At 43.1% G+C, this 14,649-nt stretch overlaps 1 protein-coding gene across 1 annotated transcript; it reads left to right on the top strand.

Moving 5' to 3' along the window:
• Positions 1-2,186: 2,186 nt before the first annotated feature.
• LOC135555264 (cell surface glycoprotein 1-like) lies at positions 2,187-12,833 on the top strand. The gene is made up of 5 exons (XM_064987578.1): positions 2,187-2,433; positions 6,004-7,476; positions 11,050-11,112; positions 11,289-11,367; positions 11,478-12,833. Exons 1-5 carry the CDS (start codon positions 2,346-2,348, stop codon positions 11,656-11,658), a joined length of 1,884 nt encoding a protein of 627 aa, XP_064843650.1. The 5' UTR covers positions 2,187-2,345; the 3' UTR covers positions 11,659-12,833.
• The last annotated feature ends 1,816 nt before the right edge of the window (positions 12,834-14,649 follow it).

Genomic DNA, 14,649 nt, shown 5'->3' with positions numbered 1-14,649 from the left:
ACCAAAGATCCTCTACTGAGTTATCCTGACTTCCTGATGGGCCACCAAAGACCCTCTACTGAGTTATCCTGACTTCCTGTTGGTCCTGACTGGGCCACCAAAGATCCTCTACTGAGTTATCCTGACTTCCTGTTGGTCCTGACTTCCTGTTGGTCCTGATGGGCCACCAAAGATCCTCTACTGAGTTATCCTGACTTCCTGATGGCCACCAAAGATCCTCTACTGAGTTATCCTGACTTCCTGATGGCCACCAAAGATCCTCTACTGAGTTATCCTGACTTCCTGATGGCCACCAAAGATCCTCTACTGAGTTATCCTGACTTCCTGTTGGTCCTGACTGGGCCACCAAAGACCCTCTACTGAGTTATCCTGACTTCCTGATGGCCACCAAAGACCCTCTACTGAGTTATCCTGACTTCCTGATGGTCCTGACTGGGCCACCAAAGATCCTCTACTGAGTTATCCTGACTTCCTGTTGGTCCTGACTGGGCCACCAAAGACCCTCTACTGAGTTATCCTGACTTCCTGTTGGTCCTGACTGGGCCACCAAAGATCCTCTACTGAGTTATCCTGACTTCCTGTTGGTCCTGACTGGGCCACCAAAGATCCTCTACTGAGTTATCCTGACTTCCTGTTGGTCCTGACTGGGCCACCAAAGATCCTCTACTGAGTTATCCTGACTTCCTGTTGGTCCTGACTGGGCCACCAAAGATCCTCTACTGAGTTATCCTGACTTCCTGATGGCCACCAAAGACCCTCTATTCCCATCAGGTACTGCAGCTCAATGACTATAGAGAAGAATGGGGCATGTTGAGCCATGTTGTACATTCAACATCACTACGTCAAGTGAAATATTACATTATTTCTAACAAAGATATCTACAGTACATATATTTTAGGATATAGGATATATCCCTGGAAATAATCATCATTTATGTAAACATAACAGTTTTGAAAATATAGCTTGGTCTATTGGCATAACAGCGGGTATGGGGTAGGTTGAGCATAGGGACAGAGTAAGTTGAGCTGCCTTGGGGTAAGAGTAATGGTGTCCTGAAAATGATTGTGACATTGGGGGTGATGGTGCTGGTAGGTCAAAGTTTCATTCATGGAATGGAGTTGTGGTATATTGTATATCTTAAATTTATGCATACATTCAAGATATAGAATATCTCTGTTCAATATCACTTACCCTTCCATTTGTTGACCAGTTGTCTGGGACAGGGATGTTGTTTTGATGACAAATGCACTATCGTGAGTTCATATACATGACATATCGCAAAAACACTATGCATATTATGCATAAAACTGACCAAATGTAATCAACAAAATATAATCATCATTTGTATGGGTTGTGGTGGCTATTGGCTCAACTTACCCCGAAGCAAACATATAGACAAACATAAAGCTGTGTTAATCCACACAGCTACAAGGATGCACTTTCCTGCTAGGTTTAGGACCTCATATTTGAGCCAGTTTTCTACAGCAGGAAAATAATCTTGCAGCAACAGAAAAAGTGATTATAATTAATGGACATTTTTGCAGCTGTTGATACATGTTTTATACGGGGAAATCAAGTCTGAAATGTAAAAGTTTAAATGACAAACTTCAGAAGCCCTTTTAAACCTCAAATACACTCCACTTTTTAAATGTCCTTTCATTGCAGGAAAGTTCTCCTGAAACAGATTGATCAAATTAAGATCTGTAAAACAATCTTAAAACTATCTACTTTGGTTTAGATACGAGCATCATGAAACGTATTAATACATTCATTTGACTTGGTGAAAATCATTTTTTTTTAATCTAACTTGCTTACCATCTTTTCCATGTGGTTTCATCCTTCACAGACTCCATGAAATAACAATCTGTTCCTAAATATTTGGTCATGATTAATATGGTTGGATAAAAAAAGAAAAAAAGTGACCTATTGGTATTGTGAGAAAGAGATATATGGATAGAGAGAGAGAGAGAGAGAGAGTGTGTGTGTGTGTGTGTGTGTGTGTGTGTGTGTGTGTGTGTGTGTGTGTGTGTGTGTGTGTGTGTGTGTGTGTGTGTGTGTGTGTGTGTGTGTGTGTGTGTAAGAAAGAGATAGAGGGAGAAAGCCAGAGAGGGAGAGTTTTTGAAAGAGAGGGTGTGTTCTGTGTTCTAGCCCACCTCCGCCAACCAATCGACTGTCACTAGCTATCGATGATGCACTGATGTGACTCGCATCTCAGTATAAAAAAGTTGAGCTTCACCCTTCAAACCAGTTCAGTCATCCCACAGACACTCCTAGGAAAACAAGCCAGCCTTCCTGGGAACAGAACCACAGAGCACAGCAGTACACATTCTCTCATCTCTCCCTCGATGCCTATCTCTGATCTCAGGATGTGGACTCTACTGCTTGGGGTTATTTTCGGACTTCTGGCACCTGTTCAGTCCGACCCGGTTCCTGGTGAGTAACAATTTATTACTGTCCCAGGAAACAAATTAGTGAAACCCTGCTCTTCGGCTCAGTTGGTAGTGTATGGTGCTTGCAAAGCCAGGGTTGTGGGTTCAATTCCCAGGGCCATCCAAAAGTAAAAATGCATGAGAAATTGTGTTCACATTAAACAAGATCAGATATTATTGTTGGGGTTGCTTGTCACAGCCTGACAACCATCCCCATTGTAACAACATACCCAGTAAGCTAAATGACGTTGAAAAGACACCTAGAAGCCTTATTTTCCAGACATTGAAAAGACATCTATGTTTCACAAGTTTGGACAGCATGGTACAGTCCAATGGAGTTTAATTCAGAACAGTACAGTCCAATGGAGTTTAATTCAGAACAGTACAGTCCAATGGAGTTTAATTCAGAACAGTACAGTACAGTCCAATGGAGTTTAATTTACAGTACAGTCAATTGAGTTTAATTCAGTACAGTACAGTACAGTCCAATGGAGTTTAATTCAGAACAGTACAGTACAGTCCAATGGAGTTTAATTCAGTACAGTCCAATGGAGTTTAATTCAGTACAGTACAGTGGAGTTTAATTCAGTACAGTACAGTCCAATGGAGTTTAATTCAGTACAGTACAGTCCAATGGAGTTTAGTTCAGTACAGTCCAATGGAGTTTAATTCAGTACAGTACAATGGAGTTTAATTCAGCACAGTACAGTACAGTCCAATGGAGTTTAATTCAGTACAGTCCAATGGAGTTTAACAGTACAGTACAGTCCAATGGAGTTTAATTCAGTACAGTACAATGGAGTACAGTACAATGGAGTTTAATTCAGTACAGTCCAGTTTACAGTACAGTACAATGGAGTTTAGTTCAGTACAGTCCAATGGAGTTTAATTCAGTACAGTCCAATGGAGTTTAATTCACAATGGAGTTTAATTCAGAACAGTACAGTACAGTCCAATGGAGTTTAATTCAGTACAGTATAGTACAGTACAATGGAGTTTAATTCAGTACAGTACAGTGGAGTTTAATTCAGTACAGTACAGTACAATGGAGTTTAATTCAGCACAGTATAGTACAGTACAATGGAGTTTAATTCAGTACAGTACAGTGGAGTTTAATTCAGCACAGTACAGTTCAGTCCAATGGAGTTTAATTCAGCAGAGTACAGTACAGTACAGTCCAATGGAGTTTAATTCAGTACAGTACAGTACAATGGAGTTTAATTCAGTACAGTACAGTACAGTCCAATGGAGTTTAATTCACCACAGTACAGTACAGTCCAATTTAATTCAGTACAGTAAATCTTTTTTTAACTTTCTTGAACAAAATGTATTTCTCTGAGTCATTGTGTTAGTATAAAACAAAATAATTTTAAAATGTTTGGGAGCAAAACATCCTCAGCTGGCCATTGGTTGTGTATTAATCTGAGTTATTAAAGCATCCTCAGCTGGCCATTGGTTGTGTATTAATCTGAGTTATTAAAGCATCCTCAGCTGGCCATTGGTTGTGTATTAATCTGAGTTATTAAGGCATCCTCAGCTGGCCATTGGTTGTGTATTAATCTGAGTTATTAAAGCATCCTCAGCTGGCCATTGATTGTGTATTAATCAGGGTTATTAAAGCATCACAAGCTGGCCATTGATTGTGTATTAATCTGTGTTATTAAAGCATCCTCAGCTGGCCATTGATTGTGCAGCCAAGTAAAATGGGTCACTGTCTAAGACCTCCTGTTGTATCTGAACACAGGCTTATGGAATTCAAGTAATCCTATCCTCGTCTGATGAGTCTGCACTTTTCTACTTCACTGGAGAGCCTCATTGTGTTTCAAACCTACCTGTACTCTAGCTCAGTGAAATCTGGGGGACCTATTCTTTACATGTTTAGTGCCTAAGTCCCCCTTCCCTCCTCCTTCCCCCTCCCCACGTAGACAAACACACAGCAGTCTTTGTAGCAATTGCTGAGCTGTTCCAACAGGTGCATTAATGTGTATATCCTGAATTTCTGTGAAACCAAAGTGCTTTGGTGAGTTTCATACAAGCTTGGGTGAGAAGGGAGAAACCTCATACAGGTAAAACTGTTATTGGACAGGGAGAAACCTCATACAGGTAAAACTGTTATTGGACAGGGAGAAACCTCATACTGGATAATGTATTTGGTGTCACATTTTAAGAACAATGTCAAAGATAAGAGCAGTTACTTCTCCTTTTGTTTGAAAACAGTATTTAATGACAGTCAACATTCCATGAAACAGTTAAGCTTCTTTGGAGGATTCAACAAATACCTAAGGAAAGGGGTCAGAGATACGTTTGGGATTGGTAACAGTACCCCTGGTCAGCTCCCTAGTACCCCCTCTCGCCACAGTACACACTTAGAATTAGTGGTGACTTGAGGAACCCAGGAGATCCTCAAGGATCCCCTGAGTTTCTCAAGGAACCATTGCTAGTCAATGGCTCATATTTGCACCTTTGTTTAGTTGAGGGGTTCTTGGTGGAACCTTTAACGTTTCAATGTAGCAACAGGTTCCAGTAGGAACCCTGGAGTGGAGGCGGAGCTTATTAGGGGTGTGGCTTTAAGATATATCTTGTTGGGTCACTGGTTTGAGTAAATGTCCTTCCTGTTCATCTGTTCTGTTATTCAAGGAAGCTTACAGAGGTGAATGACTTCCTCAGTCAAGAGCCTATGAAAATTGCAAAGTTGGAATAGTTACTACTTTATTATTATATTTAATCAGCAATGTTTATATTATTCATATTATATTAGAATATGCAATATGCATAAATATTGAAGGAACATTGAAATGTGCAGTGTCCAAGCTGAACATGGTGAATAGGAATGACATTTACTATAATGGGAGCCCCCCCAAAATGATCTGAAAGCCACACTTCCAATAATCCACGCCTCCAGTCTCCTCATTGGCTGCCACCTCTACAATATATTATTAAAAAGGTTCAAAATGGAACCCCTCCCATCACAAAAAGGTTCCGGTCGGGTTCTAATAACCTTTTTGAACTGGAAAGGTCCTGCCGGTGTGGCAACCCAAAAGGTTCTTCCAGGCATCTTCACTGCTAAGAGTGCACCCCTGGTTAGCTCCATAGCACGCCCTCTTGCAGGAATAAGATATATGCACACCTTATTCACGTGAAAACCTCTGTTGGGGCATAACATTTTGGCACCTCTTCAAAGCCTATCCTAAACTCTTTTGAAGTAGCACTGTTGACTAATTATGGCAACCGAACAGGGAAAAGAGACAAGCCAAGACATTGTTTATTTAAAGGCTTGGGTGTGTTGATTTTGCGGTTGAATAAAACCAAATGATTTGGTGAAACTGCCTCTGTCAAACACAAAGGCAGATGATTAGTCATCCCAGTTAATAATCATGTTTCCTGTATGGTTAGTCAGAACACGACAGGTTCACACAGGTACTCCAGGGAGGAGCCTGAGAGGCAACGATACTCCCAGGCCTTCCTTTGTCATGCAAAGACTTCAAAGCTCAGTCATTTTCCTCTACTGTAAAGGTCAGGACATGATGTTAGTAGGTAATCATTGAACTGAGGTCTTTTCTTCTCTTTGTCACAGCCTCGACAGAACTTCTGGCTTCTAGGGATTTTCTTGGGGAAACTTTCAAGATCTTCGAGAAGCTTGTAGTGGGTCCCCTGGATGCCACCAATGGAACATCCAGCAGTGATGAAACAGTGGAACTAGATCATATGGTGACCCCTGACCCTGTGACATCTGACCCGGAAGACCAGCTGCCCACCTTTGACCCAGAGGAGGGTAGCACAGATGAGACAGAGGGCAGCACTACAGAGGGCAGTATGAAACACCCCACTTCAGGACAAGACGATGAAGGGGAGCTGTTTGACGCCAACCTTAAACCTAGCTTTAACCTCCGCCCCAGTCCAACTCCTCGCCCCAGTCCAACTCCTCGCCCCAGTCAAAGCGACACAGAGGACAATTATGAAAAGTACAACTATGATTCCAGTCCAAGTGATAGACCTGATTCACCAGAGGAAGATGAAATGATCCTGGATACCGAAAGCCCCACAGTAGAGTTTGTCCCCACAGCAGAGTTTGTCCCCACAGCAGAGTTTGTCCCCACAGCAGAGGTTGTCCCCACAGCAGAGGTTGTCCCCACAGCAGAGGTTGTCCCCACAGCAGAGGTTGTCCCCACAGTAGAGGTTGTCCCCACAGTAGAGTTTGTCCCCACAGCAGAGGTTGTCCCCACAGTAGAGGTTGTCCCCACAGCAGAGTTTGTCCCCACAGCAGAGTTTGTCCCCACAGTAGAGTTTGTCCCCACAGCAGAGTTTGTCCCCACAGCAGAGTTTGTCCCCACAGCAGAGTTTGTACCCACAGCAGATTTTATCCCCACAGCAGAGGTTGTCCCCACAGTAGAGTTTAAACCCACCACTGATTTTCCGATGGATTTGGAAGATGTTAACGCAATCCTTGACGCCAACCCCAACCCCAGCACCAGCCCCAGTCCTTATCCAACTCATGACGCTAACCCCAGCACCAGTCCTTATCCAACTCATGATGCTAGCACCACAACAGAGCTAGAGGAGTTGGTGGACGATATATTCAGACCAAAGTTTGTCGCCAGCCCTAGTCGTGTACCGGATCCCAGCCCCAGCCATAGTCCCATCTCAGAGTTTGAAGAAGAAGACCTGTTACCTCTCAGCCTTGATCCAAGCTTTAGTACCACCTCCAGACCGAGCCAAAGTTCGGGGAGCAGCCATACACCTCGTTCTAACCTAACCAGTATGACAGGCTTGGAGGAAGGCGGGGCTGCAAAGATGAACACAGAGCTGGCCTTCACCTCAACCACCAGTTCTGCCGCACCTACAACAGTCAGGATGAATTCAGACATCGAAGGGTCAGGGTCGGGATTCCTGCCTCAGAGTAGCACCACAGTAGCAGCCCCTGCTGGCGAGGAGGACCAAACATACAACTCCCTAGTCGATAAGCCATTCATTGAAACAAAGACAAGAATTCAAGGCAGCAATAGGTTTGCTCTACCAAGGGAGGAACCGGCAGTGGATACCTCTACAGGTACAGTACTGTTTATCCAGGAGAAGTGTACTAATATTATGTCCCTTCAAAGTTCTTGTGTTCATAATGGGTGGCATTCAGCATTGAGATCCTTGTACTTTACTCATACTTCTGCGTAAATCATTCATTGATGTCAAAGGAAGCTTTGGGTTGTCCAGTCTGAATACATCCCATTGTATCTGTTAGCAGAGTGGGATAGAACATGTCCCATTGTATCTGTTAGCAGAGGGGGATAGGACATGTCCCATTGTATCTGTTAGCAGAGTGGGATAGGACATGTCCCATTGTATCTGATAGCAGAGTGGGATAGGACATGTCCCATTGTATCTGTTAGCAGAGTGGGATATCTGTTAGCAGAGTGGGATAAGACATGTCCCATTGTATCTGTTAGCAGAGTGGGATAGAACATGTCCCATTGTATCTGTTAGCAGAGGGGGATAGGACATGTCCCATTGTATCTGTTAGCAGAGTGGGATAGGACATGTCCCATTGTATCTGATAGCAGAGTGGGATAGGGCATGTCCATTGTATCTGTTAGCAGAGTGGGATAGGACATGTCCCATTGTATCTGTTAGCAGAGTGGGATAGGACATGTCCCATTGTATCTGTTAGCAGAGTGGGATAGGACATGTCCCATTGTATCTGTTAGCAGAGTGGGATAGGACATGTCCATTGTATCTGTTAGCAGAGTGGACATGTCCATTGTATCTGTTAGCAGATGTCCCATTGTATCTGTTAGCAGAGTGGGATGTCCATTGTATCTGAGCATGTCCCATTGTATCTGTTAGCAGAGTGGGATGGGACATGTCCCATTGTATCTGTTAGCAGATGGGATAGGGCATGTCCATTGTATCTGTTAGCAGAGTGGGATAGGGCATGTCCATTGTATCAGTGATAGGGCATGTCCATTGTATCTGTTAGCAGAGTGGGTGGGCATGTCCATTGTATCTGGCATGTAGGGCATGTCCATTGTATCTGTTAGCAGAGTGGCCTAGGGCATGTGGGATAGGGCATGTCCATTGTATCTGTTAGCAGAGTGGGATAGGGCATGTCCATTGTATCTGTTAGCAGAGTGGGATAGGGCATGTCCATTGTATCTGTTAGCAGAGTGGCCTAGGGCATGTCCATTGTATCTGTTAGCAGAGTGGGATAGGACATGTCCAGATCTGTTGGGATAGGACATGTCCCATTGTATCTGTTAGCAGAGTGGGATAGGACATGTCCATTGTATCTGTTAGCAGAGTGGGATAGGGCATGTCCCTGTTAGCAGAGTGGGATAGGATGTCCATTGCATTGTATCTGTTAGCAGAGTGGGATAGGACATGTCCATTGTATCTGTTAGCAGAGTGGGATAGGGCATGTCCATTGTATCTGTTAGCAGAGTGGGATAGGGCATGTCCATTGTATCTGTTAGCAGAGTGGGATAGGGCATGTCCATTGTATCTGTTAGCAGATGTAGGGCATGTCCATTGTATCTGTTAGCAGAGTGGGATAGGGCATGTCCATTGTATCTGTTAGCAGAGTGGGATAGGGCATGTCCATTGTATCTGTTAGCAGAGTGGGATAGGGCATGTCCATTGTATCTGTTAGCAGAGTGGGATAGGGCATGTCCATTGTATCTGTTAGCAGAGTGGGATAGGGCATGTCCATTGTATCTGTTAGCAGAGTGGTCCATTGTATCTGTTAGGGCATGTCCATTGTATCTGTTAGCAGAGTGGGATAGGGCATGTCCATTGTATCTGTTAGCAGAGTGGGATAGGGCATGTCCATTGTATCTGTTAGCAGAGTGGGATAGGGCATGTCCATTGTATCTAGCAGAGTGGGCATGTCCATTGTATCTGTTAGCAGAGTGGCCTAGGGCATGTCCATTGTATCTGTTAGCAGAGGGCATGTCCATTGTATCTGTTAGCAGAGTGGCCTAGGGGGAGTGGGATAGGGCATGTCCATTGTATCTGTTAGCAGAGTGGGATAGGACATGTCCCATTGTATCTGTTAGCAGAGTGGGATATTGGGCATGTCATGTCCATTGTATCTGTTAGCAGAGTGGGATAGGGCATGTCCATTGTATCTGTTATCTGCAGAGTGGGATAGGGCATGTCCATTGTATCTGTTAGCAGAGTGGGATAGGGCATGTCCATTGTATCTGTTAGCAGAGTGGGATAGGGCATGTCTATTGTATCTGTTAGCAGAGTGGGCTAGGGCATGTCCATGGTATCTGTTAGCAGAGTGGGATAGGACATGTCCATTGTATCTGTTAGCAGAGTGGGATAGGGCATGTCCATTGCATCTGTTAGCAGAGTGGGCTAGGGCATGTCCATTGTATCTGTTAGCAGAGTGGGATAGGACATGTCCCATTGTATCTGTTAGCAGAGTGGGATAGGCATGTCCATTGTATCTGTTAGCAGATTGTATCTGGGATAGGGCATGTCCATTGTATCTGTTTGTTAGCATGGTAGGGCATGTCCATTGTATCTGTTAGCAGAGTGGGATAGGGCATGTCCCATTGTATCTGTTAGCAGAGTGGGATAGGATCTGTTAGCATGTCCCATTGTATCTGTTAGCAGATCTGTTAGCAGTGGATAGGACATGGGGATAGGACATGTCCATTGTATCTGTTAGCAGAGTGGGATAGGGCATGTCCATTGGTTAGCATGTCCATTGTATCTGTTAGCAGAGTGGGATAGGGGCATGTCCATTGTATCTGTTAGCAGAGTGGGATAGGGCATGTCCATTGTATCTGTTAGCAGAGTGGGATAGGGCATGTCCATTGTATCTGTTAGCAGAGTGGCCTAGGGCATGTCCATTGTATCTGTTAGCAGAGTGGGCTAGGGCATGTCCATTGTATCTGTTAGCAGAGTGCATGTCCATTGATAGGGCATGTCCATTGTATCTGTTAGCAGAGTAGGGCATGGTATCTGTTAGGGCATGTCCATTGTATCTGTTAGCAGAGTGGGATAGGGCATGTCCATTGTATCTGTTAGCAGAGTGGGATAGGGCATGTCCATTGTATCTGTTAGCAGAGTGGTCCATTGTATCTAGGGCATGTCCATTGTATCTGTTAGCAGAGTGGGATAGGGCATGTCCATTGTATCTGTTAGCAGAGTGGCCTAGGGCATGTCCATTGTATCTGTTAGCAGAGTGGGCTAGGGCATGTCCATTGTATCTGTTAGCAGAGTGGGATAGGGCATGTCCATTGTATCTGTTAGCAGAGTGGCCTAGGGCATGTCCATTGTATCTGTTAGCAGAGTGTGGTAGGGCATGTCCATTGTATAGCAGAGTGGGCTAGGGCATGTCCATTGTATCTGTTAGTGGGCAGATGTCCATTGTATCTGTTAGCAGAGTGGCCTAGGGCATGTCCATTGTATCTGTTAGCAGAGTGGCCTAGGGCATGTCCATTGTATCTGTTAATAGGGCATGTCCATTGTCATCTGCAGAGTGGCCTAGGGCATGTCCAGTAATAGTCAGCTCTCTGGCAGGTCTATATGCCTGCTGTAATGAGATCAGAACTTTTTGTTAGTATTGAACACATCTCTTTGAGTGTAAATTGTAGTTAATCTATCTCTATTTCCACAGTTCTTCATGATGCAGCTGCTGTAAAACCAACCCCATCCAGACAACATGATTCATATACATCGGGTCAGTTCCTGAATCATACACGCCCAGCTAACTATGCTACTGATACACCAGGGAACGTTCTGCTCCTGTGTGCAGTTTAAATTTGAAGACAATGTTTTGTGAACGTACTAGAGGATCCAGTAGACACGGTCACTTCCCCTCACTGTCTGCTTCGTCTTCTTCTCCTCCTCCTCCAGGTTGGTTGATCATCGTTGCCTTCGTCGCGGGCGTGGCGGTCTTGGTCGTAATCTGTGTCGCCATAGGTACCAGAGACAGGTAAAATCCACCACTTTCAAACCCATCCAGGAAAATATGTTCATGAGATTGAAATATGTTGTCACTTAGTTACAAACCATGGAATTAAACCATGTCAAATCATCTTGCAGGTGGAATGCACCGGCCCAGGCTTCTGAGAAGAAGGTGGCCAACGCGAGCTCAGGAGATGAGAAGGCGGAGCGGGAAATGGAGAGGTTTCTGTCTAAAGAGAGACCAAGGGAAAACATCCATGCTGGAGAGTACACTGTCATACTTCTGGAGGACCTCCCTGAGAAAGAGCCGCTGGACTGAGACGGGCCAAGGAGATGCAGAACGGGGACAAAATAACAACAACTGACACTTTAGAAATAGAATGGAACGGGTCTCCCCATTCTAGTCAATGGTGGCATAGTGGGTGGCATAGTGGGTGGCATAGTGGGTGGCATAGTGGGTGGACCCCCCCATTCTTGACACACACAGGAAACTGTTGAGTGTGAAAAACCCAGCAGCATTGTAGTTCTTGACACAAACGGGTGCACCTGGCACCTACCCTGTTCAAAGGCACTCAAATATTTTGTCTTGCCCATTCACCCTCTGAATGGCTCACATACACAATCCATGTCTCAATTCTCTCAAAGCACAATCCAGTCTCCTCCCCTTCTTCTACACTGATTGACGTGAATTTAACAAGTGACATCAATAAGGGATCATGGCTTTCACCTGGATTCACCTGGTCAGTCTATGTCATGGAAAGTTTTCTCACAGCAGGGAAATAGTCCTGCAGCAACTGGAAATGTGAATGATTGTGTGGTTTATAATTATTGGACATTTTAGTAGGGGTTGGTAATGCATTTTTGTAGTTAGGGCAAATCAAGTCTGACATTTTTAAGCGGAAATTACAAACTTTAGAACTATTTTTAAACTTTGAATAACTACAAGTTTGCATTTCCTACCTTGCAGGAAATTTGCTGCAACAACCGGGTGATCAAATTAAGACCCTCCATCTGTAGCTAGTGATTCCTGATTCTATGCCTGTGAATGGAGACATTCTAGAATGTATGTGGGACAGTTTGAACTGTCCCTTTGACCTTTGGTAGCCCAGATAAGTCAGACTGATAAACAGCTGTTCCGAAGGGCTGTGGATGAACACGTCTCTATATCTCTGTTGACATTATGTATATTAGCAAAGTTACAAACACTGTCAGAACCATTGTTAGAAAAAAAGAAAACAAGGTCATACTGAATTTCTAATTCTCACTCACCGACCAGTGTTGTTGTTGTTGTTATTGTTATTGTTATTGTTGTTGTTGTTGTTGTTGTTGTTATTATTGTTGTTGTTATTGTTGGTGTTGTTGTTATTGTTGTTATTGTTGTTGTTATTTTTGTTTTTATATTGCACTATTTTTTTATCAACAAATCTTATTTGTGTACATGTTTTTGATCATCCTGTAAAAGAAAATACAGAATCCATACAGAATATAAATGAATGTCTTTCTAGATGTTTAATAGTGACACATACACTCAGGGACTCACATAAGTACTACACAGCCACAATAAGTCAAGTATAGTAGAAAGACTGAATACCAACCTACTTCGAGCCCTGCTTTTCACTACATTTCCCCTGGGTGTAAAATCCTGCTGACTGTGGCATTACGCATTGTTCAGATGAATGCCGGTATGTGAGTCATAGTAAGTATAATATACTTTATACTTCATATGTATTCGTTTTAAACACTCAGTGTTCTTCTAGTGTTAGACAGTTGTATGATGCTCAGTGCATAGCTACTGCTGCAGTATAATGGATGCATTTTTAAACCATTACAACACTTCATTAGTCAGCTACACTAAATGGTTACCAAATGTAGTTTCTCCCTTCTATTTCCACGTCTGTTCATATAAAGTGTACTGCAGATCATTTTAAACTATGAACTAACTACAACTACTGGGGTTTAAATACAACAACTACTACCATGCTTTGGTACTCTGGGACCATACGTCATGAAAGAAACAATCCGTTTTTCATTTTTCATTTCAACATTTATTGGTTTCCATAATTATATGTACACAAGAAGTAGTAAAACACTTTACCACACTTTTAGTCCATTTGTCTGACAGAGAATATTACATTTTTACATTTCAGACAAATTAAATTCATACTTTCTTTAGTTCACTCACACACATTCAACATTAGACACATTCTAGAACCACACATTCACACAGTCAACATCAGACATATTCTAGAACCACACATTCACACAGTCAACATCAGACAGATTCTAGAACCACAAATTCACACAGTCAACATCAGACAGATTCTAGAACCACACATTCACACAGTCAACATCAGACAGATTCTAGAATCACACATTCACACATCAACATCAGACAGATTCTAGAATCACACATTCACACAGTCAACATCAGACAGATTCTAGAACCACACATTCACACAGTCAACATCAGACAGATTCTAGAACCACACATTCACACAGTCAACATCAGACAGATTCTAGAACCACACATTCACACAGTCAACATCAGACAGATTCTAGAATCACACATTCACACAGTCAACATCAGACAGATTCTAGAAGTCAACACACATTCTAGAACCACACATTCACACAGTCAACATCAGACAGATTCTAGAACCACACATTCACACAGTCAACATCAGACAGATTCTAGAACCACACATTCACACAGTCAACATCAACATCAGACAGATTCACACAGTCAGAACCACACATTCACACAGTCAACATCAGACAGATTCTAGAACCACACATTCACACAGTCAACATCAGACAGATTCTAGAACCACACATTCACACAGTCAACATCAGACAGATTCTAGAACCACACATTCACACAGTCAACATCAGACAGATTCTAGAACCACACATTCACACAGTCAACATCAGACAGATTCTAGAACCACACATTCACACAGTCAACATCAGACAGATTCTAGAACCACACATTCACACAGTCAACATCAGACAGATTCTAGAACACATCAACATCACATTCACACATTCACACAGTCAACATCAGACAGATTCTAGAACCACACATTCACACAGTCAACATCAGACAGATTCTAGAACCACACATTCACACAGTCAACATCAGACAGATTCTAGAACCACACATTCACACAGTCAACATCAGACAGATTCTAGAACCACACATTCACACATTCACTAGTCAATATCAGACAGATTCTAGAACCACACATTCACACAGTCAACATCAGACAGATTCTAGAATCACACATTCAACATCAGACAGATTCTAGAA

The sequence above is a fragment of the Oncorhynchus masou genome, chromosome 2, assembly GCF_036934945.1.
Source record: "Oncorhynchus masou masou isolate Uvic2021 chromosome 2, UVic_Omas_1.1, whole genome shotgun sequence".
Lineage (NCBI taxonomy): Eukaryota > Metazoa > Chordata > Actinopteri > Salmoniformes > Salmonidae > Oncorhynchus > Oncorhynchus masou.
The sequence above is the reverse complement of the archived record's forward strand: the minus strand, read 5'-3'. Positions and strand labels throughout refer to the sequence as shown.

Excerpts from the sequence above, each read along its gene's own strand:
- LOC135555264 (XM_064987578.1), top strand. The coding sequence starts at position 2,346 with ATGCCTATCTCTGATCTCAGGATGTGGACTCTACTGCTTGGGGTTATT. Across the intron at positions 2,434-6,003 it reads TCAGTCCGACCCGGTTCCTG|CCTCGACAGAACTTCTGGCT; the intron begins GTGAGTAACAAT and ends TCTTTGTCACAG. Across the intron at positions 7,477-11,049 it reads GGCAGTGGATACCTCTACAG|TTCTTCATGATGCAGCTGCT; the intron begins GTACAGTACTGT and ends CTATTTCCACAG.